The sequence below is a fragment of the Alligator mississippiensis genome, chromosome 2 (genome assembly GCF_030867095.1).
Source record: "Alligator mississippiensis isolate rAllMis1 chromosome 2, rAllMis1, whole genome shotgun sequence".
In the NCBI taxonomy this organism is placed as follows: domain Eukaryota; kingdom Metazoa; phylum Chordata; order Crocodylia; family Alligatoridae; genus Alligator; species Alligator mississippiensis.
In genome coordinates this window covers 128,409,375-128,419,167 of record NC_081825.1, presented here as the reverse complement: position 1 = coordinate 128,419,167, position 9,793 = coordinate 128,409,375, and the positions used below count along the sequence as shown (strand labels likewise).

Sequence of the window (9,793 nt, the reverse complement as noted above, 5' to 3'; positions counted from 1 at the left end):
GCGGGGCCCGCCCCCGCTCTGATCCCAGGGGCCCCCTGACTCAAAGAAGCCGCAGCGGCGGCAAGGAACTGGGTAGCGAGTGGCTGGATGCGGACCTGCAGTTCTGCCCAGCTCCGCAGGCCCAGGACAATCGCCCCGATTCGCCCGACAACAGTCCAGACCAGGTGGGCAGCGCAGCCGCAGCGGGAGGCGGGGCCAAGGCCGCGCTCCCGCCAATCCCGGAGCCGGTTGAGGCCCCGCCCCGCCCCACCCGAAGAGCCACGGCGGCTGCAGCTCCCGGAGGCCGCGCCAGGGGGCGCTGTGGGCTGCGGCTGTAGCTGGGCCCGGCCCTGCCGGGCCACGCGTGCGCCGTGGGGGCAGGCGGGGAGGCGCAGGGCGCTCGCGCTCCAAGCCCGGCTCGGGCCGTTGGCGGCGCACGCGGCTGCAGGGAGGGGGACGGGCGGGGAGAGAGACGTGCAGCCCGGAGCCATGTCCGCGCCCGCCGGGCTGCCCCCGCGGCCCTCCGCCCCTCCCCCTCTCGGGGCGCCCGCCGGTGTGGCGCAGGCCGGAGCGCGGCCGCAGCACAACGGTGAGCAACCGCCGGGGGAGGGGCCGGGGGCTGCGTCCGGACCACAGCGAGGCTAGACGTTCGAAGCTGCAACGGTCTTGGGGCGGGGTGTTCTGCCGTCGTTGGGGCGGCTGGCCAATAGGCGGCGGGGTGATAGTTGGCTCCTCCGAGGGTGGCGCTGGGGCACGCGGGGCTTCTCTGCTGTCTTCAGCTTCTCCCCTTATGCTGCTTCTCTGGGCAGCAGGGCTCAAACACAAAGGGTGCCTCACTTCAGAATAGGACCCCGCTACACCTGTCATCCCTTGGGGGAACAAACCAGCCCGTAGAGCCCTTACGCTTTTTCAACCACTAACACTGTAGCTGGTTGGCTCTTTTTTTGTAGCGGGATAGTCATTTTTATCGCCCTGTGTGGCTGGTCTGCATTTTATTAAGCAATTCTCGAGTGAGTTGTGAGGCTGTGACAGGTTCCCGCACACATTCTCAATTTATTGAGTGCTGGACCAGTGGGTGGAGTGATAGTTACTTAGCCTGTGTGTCCAGTCTGCGTTTTACTGCGCGATTTACCAGTGAATTGTGCAATTAGTTACTTTGCCTGTGCAGCCAGTCTGAATTTATTGCACAGTTCACTGGTGAATCGTTTATTGCACAGTTCACTGGTGAATCGCGTAATATATGTAACGTGTTGCAGGGGTTTGAAAAGTGAAGCTTCTCTCAAAAAGCAAGCGAGCGTGCTTTGCTTCCCTAATAAACTATAGATTCTTGTTGTGTTTAGACAGGGTGAAGTGGCAAAACTGAGTACAAACAACGGGCATAGGTTTTTAAAATTCTCATTGCGTCATGGAAATCAGGTGCCTTTAAGTTTCGAACAGGCTGTAAACAAGATAATTAATCTATGTCGCTAATAAATCCATAAATTGTTAAACCTGGTTTGATTTTTAAAAGTTTTGAAAAATGAATTTGGTAGAGTCTTGCATTGCTGTCCTCCTGTTCCATAACTATTGAACTTGTCTGTTTTATTTTTGGTTTCGCACATTCTCTTTCAGGATATATTTATAATCATATAGCTCTGCTGATGGATAGGTAAGGCATTTATTTAATTTGTCATTTCACATTACCACACAATAGTATTCCAGCATTTTTAGGATGAGAGTTCTTGGTCTTCATCTCTGTCATGGGGAACTTTCACACAGGGTTTGTAGTTTTGTTCTTGTACAGGAAATTGGGAAAGAAGAAAGATACAGAATCTAGACCAAGACTGCCAGACTTGATTTTTTCCCCCCTGAGGTTTACAGCTAATTTCCACTTCCCCTTCTTCAAGTGTGGCCTGCTTCTGTAATCATTGTTACTTAACAGAAGTTTAAGCATAAACTACTTTGGTGAATATAGCTGTTGCCGTGTATGACATGGAAGACATCAAATGTGTATTGCTGCCAGGCTACTGTAGAAGTTAGACTTTATAAAGTCTTGAGAGGGTTTTTCATGTTCAAGTATTGAAGTTATTGGAGCCTGATTAAGGCTCAGTTGAAAGACTGTGGAAAAAATCTTTTCCATTTGAAGGCCAGTTCTTGGCAGTCCAGTTGATATTCAAAAGGATGTTTGGCTTCCAGTCCTTGACAATCTATGTCTGATTCAGAGAGGAAATCTGGATGAGAGTTCCTTAGAGACTCGCTAAAGGTGCAGTCTTGAAAGAATCTTTATACAACTGGCTCTCCCACCCCCCACTTTTTTTAAAGTGCCTCTAATTTAGCCCATAAGTTTCAGAAGCTTAAATCTAAGAATTTGTATGAATAGTGTGAAATGTAGAAGAATTATTTGGTTGCTGTCAAATTGAAAAGTGGTACATAATAGCAGCATAGTAGTATGAATTCAGGCTGTCTTGGTGGCTGACAAAGAACTGCAGGGCTAGCACTTAAGCATGCTAAAGTATTCAGAACTGAAGGGACATAATCATACTAAGCATCCTCATCCTTTTGTTTGAAGAATCTTTTTACATACTTTTGTTTCATGTGACTTCTAAAATCTGTAACTGAAACAGGACTGTGTGTTCAGTACATTTGATAGCACTTTGGAATAGTCATTTTAAAAATAGCCTTATCTACATGCAACATTTTTAAACTAGTACAACTGCATAAGTTAGGATGGAAGTATTGGGGAGTGTTTTCTTTCTTTCTTTTTTTTTTTTTTTTTACCAGTAAAACCCTTAATAAGCATGTAAAGGATAAACATCCCTTAGACCAGTATGTTATTGCTACATGGGAAAAGAAATAAACTATACACACATTAACATATCATTTTGGAAGAGGGTTTAATCTTTTTTTACAGATATTAATAGTTAAAGCAATAAAACTATTGGATGTAGGCAAGGACTGTTTTTTCTACTCTAATTAGCCTATTCACTCAGCAGCAGTAGATAAGAACTTAACAGAGAATGGCCAGAGGTTTTAAGAGGTGTATAATACCTGAAATTTCAGCTCAGCTTTTGCAACTGATTAGATTACACAAAACTGTAAACCCAGACTACCAGTGTTAAAAATTATGTGACTTTGACAAGATAGCCACCAACAATAAATGGGATTGACTGTTAATTATAATTTAAAATGAAAGGCAAAAATTGTACATTGTGTAGTTTACATGTAGATTCATATTCTTTAAAATTAGAAGGGCTAGAAACTGAAATTCATGTAGACTGAAACTCAGATTTTGCAAAGGTTTGACATTTGCTTACTTCCATGGTGAGCTTTCTACTCATCAAGTATGCTGTATATTCTAGTTTCAGGACTGCTTTGAGTTTCAAGAGTTTGCTTTTTCAAGGGTTGTTTTATAATTTCTCTGATACCCTAATACTGCTGGGTGCATCTACATGTGTATTAACGCACTTTAGTTAATGCACATTGAATCTAGTACTTGCATTGTAAGGTACTAAGAAAATGCACGTTATCCTGTCTTTATGTGCATTAACTAAAGAGCAGTTTTTTTAGTGATTCATTAATATGCATTAAAATAGGCGAGCGACATTAAAGTTCTTGTGTAGATGCGTCTGCTGACAGTCATTGACTATAATCCTGTTGTAACTTTGCTATCTACTGTAGTTAACCAGACATCATTCATTCAGAAACCCATGTCACTTAGAATAATATGTTCTTTGGAAAATACAGATTGTATTTGGTGAAGTTTTGAGAATTTCCTATGCCCTGCTTGGCAGGGTAAAATTGCTGGAGGAGGAAGCGGGTAATGGGATTCAGGAAGCAGGCACTCTGGGAAACCCCTCCACTCTATGGAGTGAAATTGCTGTGAAGTTTCTACAGGCCAGCACTTAGGTTTTGTAGAAATCCTAAGATCTAGATGTAAAGTGTTTGGTGGTACTTCCCAGCCAGACCCTTGTTGCAGCCACTTGACTGATCTGATCAATTGGCAGTTTTTAATGGGATGTTGCCAAAGAACCTTGAAGTCTATTTACTCAGGTTTCTCCCAATTATCTGAATGTTTTCTGTGTCCCTAGAGGCCGTTGAGAACCTTGAGGGAATGGCATATCCATCAAAATGAGGTTAAGCGGGAGCAAATCTACAATATAATTGTCAGAAATAGGGATGAAGGGAAAAGGACTGAAGGAGGAGGGAAGGAGCATACTGGTTCCCTGATAAACCATTCAGGGGTGAGCAATCAGGGAGCCATGTGGGGAACCTGACTTGGAAAAAATCCCACCCCACCGCACCAGTCCTGCCAGGGTGAGGCAGCCATGTGTCTACAGCTGGAACCCTCCCACAGTGCCAGAAAAATGGTCCCTGCCCATCTGGAACCCTGCACTTCTTCAGGTTGGCCCAGAGGAATGCAGGGGTGTAATACAGCTGTGCTATGATAACAGGGCTCTTTGGACTTAGGGAGCCTTGCCACTATGAGAGCATGGTCCCACACCCCTTGCACTGGTTTCACCCAGAGGAGTGCATAGAGCAGAGACTATTCTCCTGGGGGTGGGAACTGGGAGTGTTCCTGCCAGGGGAGAATAGCACCCTGTTCCTTCAAACAGCTGTTTGGTGGGATGGAGACATTATACAAGGGCTGAAACCCTCCCAGCTTCCCATCCTGCCCTGTCCCCAATTTCTCATGGGAGAACTATACAGACATTTCAGGAAAGTGTTTCAAAAGGATGTTTCAAAGATGTTTTTTGTCACTTCTGAGGGTCATTTTTTTTAAGTGATCCATTTTTGATTATGTGTATCTGTCTTCTCCTGAGACGCCAGCAGTAACAATAACCTGGATCACTGATGAGCTTTCTATTTAGTTTCTAGATCTACATCTTTAGATATGAAAGTTTGCTGAAAAAGTATCTTTTTGGAAGTTAAGGACTGAATTGCTTTAGTTTTGGTTGATTTTAAAACAATGCTTTTCAGTGGATTTGTTGTTTTAGACTATTACAATTGATAGTAGTTTAGTTTCATAGTAGATAGGGTCAGAAGAGACCTAAGCAGACCATCAAGTCCGACCCCCTGCCATGGGCAGGAAAGAATGCTGGGGTCAAGCGATCCCAGCAAGGTGATTATCCAGCCTCCTTTTGAAGACCCCCAGGGTAGGAGTGAGCACCACTTCCCTTGGAAGTTGGTTCTAGATCCTAGCCGCCCTGACTGTGAAGTAGTGCCTCCTTATATCTAGCCTGAATCTACTCTTGGTCAACTTGTGGCCGTTATTCATCGTTACTCCCGGTAGTGCTCGGGGGAACAGGGACTCTCCCATAGCCCGCTGGTCCCCCTTGGCCAGTTTATAGACTGCCACCAGATCCCCTCTTAGCCTTCTCTTGTGGAGGCTGAACAGGTTCAGGTCCCTTAACCTCTCCTCGTAGGGCCTGCCTTGCTGCTCCCTGATCATGCGAGTGGCCCTCCTCTGGACCCTCTCGATGCTGTCCACATCCCTCCTGAAGTGCGGCACCCAGACTGGACGCAGTACTCCAACTGCGGCCTGACCAGTGTTGCATAGAAGGGGAAGATCACCTCGGACCTGCTCGTGATGCATCTGTGGATGCATGACAAGGTGCAGTTAGCCTTCCTGACTGCGACTCCACATTGGCGGCCCATGTTCATCTTGGAATCGGTAATGACACCAAGATCCTTTTCTGCCTCTGTGCTGACTAGAAGGGAGGTCCCCAGCCTGTAGGTATGCTGCTGGTTCTTCTGCCCCAGGTGCAATACCTCGCACTTCTCAGTACTGAATCCCATCCTGTTCTCATCCGCCCACTCCTGTAACCTGTCTAGATCTAGTTGCGGCCTGTCCCTCTCCTCCATCGTGTGCCCACTTCTCCCCATATTTTAGTGTCATCCGCAAATTTGAACAAGGTGCTTTTCACCCCCTCATCCAAGTCACTGATGAAGATGTTGAACAGTGCGGGCCCGAGGACCGAGCCCTGGGGGACCCCACTGCCCACATCCCTACAGCTCAAAAAAGACACATCCACCACCACTCTTTGGGTGCGGCCTTCCAGCCATTTTGCAACCTATTTGACTGTGTAGGCATCGACACCACAGTCACCTAATTGCTTAATGAGAATGGGGTGAGAGACAGTATGGAAGGCCTTCCTAAAGTCCAGAAAGACTATGTCCACCGCAACACCTGCGTCCAAGGATTTTGTGACCTGGTCATAGAAGGCCACCAGGTTGGTCTGACAGCATGATCTCCCCTGCTGGTTCCTCACAGATGTGCTCCTGGATAATTTTCTCAAAGAGCTTCCCCAGGACTGAGGTAAGACTAATGGGCCTGTAGTTTCCTGGGTCCTCCTTCCTCCCTTTTTTGAAAATGGGGACTACATTGGCCCTTTTCCAGTCCTCCGGCACCTCGCCAGAGCACCATGAGTGCTCATAAATCTGTGCCAGGGGTCCCGCAATGACCTCTGCTAATTCCCTCAGCACTCTGGGGTGGAGAGTGTCAGGACCTGCTACTTGAACATGCCTAGACCCACCAGAAGTTCTCTGACTAGGTCCTCACTGACCCTGGGCCCAGCAGCGCCTCCCTTGGATCTGTTGGGGATCACAATGTGGGGGATGCTCTGGTCCCTGCTCAAAAAGATGGAGGCAAAGAAATTGTTAAAGAGGTTAGCTTTGTCATCTGGTGTGACTGCCAGATTTCCTAGCGTATCCTGCAGAGGCCCTACATTACCTGGTACCTTCTTTTACCCCTTATGTATTTAAAAAAGGACTTATTGTCCTTGATCCGGGTCGCTAGTCCCAGTTCCATCTCCGCCTTAGCCTTCCTAAGAGCCCCCCCCCCTACAATCTCGGGCAATGGAGACATAATTTTCCTTGGTGATGGCCCCTCCTTTCCATTGAGTGTATGCCTCCTTTTTAGCTTTGAGACATTCGTGGATGCTTTTTGTGAGCTGTGGGGGCTTTTGAGCACTCCTGCCCCTTTTAATTTGTGTGGGGATTGTCACCATTTAGGCTTGAAGGATCGTCTCTTTAAAGAATGACCAGGAAGGATTACTCTTGTGAACTCTTGATTTTTTCTTAGCTAACTGTGAATTAGTTATCTCTAAAGCTGTAAATCTTATTTAAATCATAAAATGAAGCTAAGAGATTGTTGTTGTACATGGTCAGTGATAAATTGCAGAAAAGCTTCCACCCAAAAATACTACTGGAGCCTTTAAATATCTAGAGGCTTTTTTGTGAAACTTGCTGGAGACAGGGCTGGGGATTTGAAATTTTAGTCAGGTAATTTGTCAGGTTTCTGTACAATGAAGTTTACTCTCTTTTACTGATTGGTTACAAATAATTTAGTTTGGGTTTTTTTTGTTACTGCAGCTTTTACACTCTTTCTTGCCATTTTGTCAGGAAAACAGACCTTACGGTGACAGGCTGAGAGCTATGGGGCTCTTTAGCCTGGAAAAGTGCAGGCTGGGGGGTGATCTGATGGCCACCTGTAAGTTTATCAGGGGTGACCACCAGTATCTGGGGAACGTTTGTTCATCAGAGCGCCGCAAGGGATGACGAGGTCGAATGGTTATAAACTACTGCAAGACCGTTTCAGGCTGGACTTAAGGAAGAATTTCTTTACTGTCCGAGCCCCCAAGGTCTGGAACAGCCTGCCATCGGAGGTGTTTCAAGCACCTACATTGAACACCTTCAAGAGAAAATTGGATGTTTATCTTGCTGGGATCCTAGGACGCCAGCTGACTTCCTGCCTTTCGGACGGGGAGCTGGACTCAATGATCTTCCGAGGTCCCTTCCAGCCCTAATGTCTATGAAATCTATGAAATCTGATGATTTAGAACTGACTGCTGTTAATACTAAAGCTGTTTAAATCTGGGAATAAAGCAGTCTAGTCTTTTCATAGGAGATGAACATTTGAAATCCTGTGAATTAGCTGGAGCCTGTCTCCATGCCTGGTCTTTATATTTATATAATGCTAGTTTAAAAATAAATTGGCAAATACAAGATTTTGTATCGTACACAACTTAACATTTAGAGATGAAGCCCTACAAAACACACTTTCTGGATTGTGCAAAGTCTTTTACTTACTAAGTCTCATTCAGAGTACCTTTTGTTATTAAAGGATCATAGACATTTTGCACTTTTATGTAGAAACTTAGAGAATTTCTTCGTAGAATAGAAAGCTGGTAAAAAAAAAAAAAAAATCAAATGTAAGGTGTTTTAAGTATTTACATAAAGCAACAAACCCCAGAGAGGGGGTGCACATTTTTAGAGTATTTGTACATTGTTGGGTGTGTCCTTTCAGCCATACAGAAAGTGCATTGGGAGTCTATTAGTAACACCGTTAAAGCTTTATGTTATTGGAATATGGCTAATTAATTGAAGGTCTCATTTAAAAAAAAAATTGGAGCTGTATGCAGCATGGGCTTGCACTTATGAAAACAATGTGTCAGTATTTCTTTTTGTATTTTTTTTTTTAATGGCTTTTGGGCTATGTGGACTATCTTTTTCCCCAAAAGTCCAGTTGCCATTTCAGCAGCAATTTATGGCCTAACACTCTCATCTCATCTTTTTGTATTAAAAAGAGTGGGAGCTATTCAGTAGTCCAAGTTATAACAGAAAAATAGTGCATTAAAGTATACTGAAAGGGCAGCTAGCCACTTCAGAAAATGAGGTTGTTTTCCCCTTTCTATTCCCCTCTTTCTTTCTCCACAGGGAGCTATACCTTTTGTCCCTTTATTAGCTTTCTTGCTTGCCTACTGAACATAATAGTTTGTGATTTCAAAGAGGCTCCATCAAACTAATCAGACTGCACCTTGGGTCCATAGCCAAGCACTAATAGGGTTCTATTCATAGTTACAGTACCCTTCAAATTAATCAATGTTTTAATTTGAAGAATTTTCTCAAACTGTTTTTTTAACGGTCATTTTTCTGTGGCTTGTTCTTTAAAATGATATACACAAAATTTTCATTTACCTTGTATGCCAAACACATATTAGACACGAAAGAAAGATTAAAGCACAAATCAACAGTTCAGTAATTATCAGTTCCCCTTTTGTTTATGGTTTGTTGCTTTGTTGTCATGCCTTGTCTCCACTGGCTAAATGCTATAGTCACCTGGGCAATAATTGTATAGTAGCTCAGCATGATCCAAACTATGGGGATCCTTTGGTGTCATTATAAATTGGTTCTAATAAAAAAGAAAACCACAGTAGAAAAAAGCTACTTTAATATAGGACTGAACTGTCTAGAGGAGTAAGAAAAAACTTGATCATCAGTTTTACTATGGGTCTTTGTATAAAGACAGGGATGTTGTGTTGTCAGTTCTCAGTTCCTTAATACCTCAGTCAAGAATCCCAGTATGTTTAACTTGTACTGTTGCACTTGTGCTTAGAATAGTTTCATTGGTTAGTCCAACTTATCAACTTTCTAGCGCAGCAGGCCACTGCTTGTGTCCCAGTCCTCCATCGCCCCCCTCCAACAGTACCTAGGCCTCTACGTGGCGCCTCTGCCACCTGTCGCAGTCTTTGCCCTTTGGCATTGATTCCTGTCCCCAGTAGCAGTGGGGAGTGCCAAATTCAGCAGCAGTGGTGAGTAGCATATGGCCTAAGGGATGAAATGGGGCTGTAAACAGGATTGGCGGCACGGTGTGAGACAGAGAGGGGGACATGCTGAACTGAGCTATCATACTGCCATTCCCCCGTGCTTTAAGCCAGATATAGTCTGCAGGCCATAGGTTGCCAACCTCTGTATAGAGCAGTGAATGGAAATGAAGGGGTGTCTTAGGTACTGTCATTTTATAGTTAGGCTCCTATAGAAGATGAAACTGAAAAAA

At 44.9% G+C, this 9,793-nt stretch overlaps 1 protein-coding gene across 4 annotated transcripts in view; it reads left to right on the top strand.

Moving 5' to 3' along the window:
• Window positions 1-353: 353 nt before the first annotated feature.
• The window catches only part of SEC24B (SEC24 homolog B, COPII coat complex component), a 96,491-nt gene continuing 87,051 nt past the window's right edge, over window positions 354-9,793 (top strand). For 3 of the 4 annotated variants that reach the window (XM_019500105.2, XM_019500103.2, XM_006272800.4), the window contains exon 1: window positions 354-568. In XM_019500105.2, the coding sequence (XP_019355650.1) occupies window positions 469-568 (100 nt within the window). In that variant the 5' untranslated portion in view covers window positions 354-468. The remainder of the gene's footprint in view (window positions 569-9,793) is intronic. The other variant, XM_019500104.2, reaches the window with a different exon arrangement.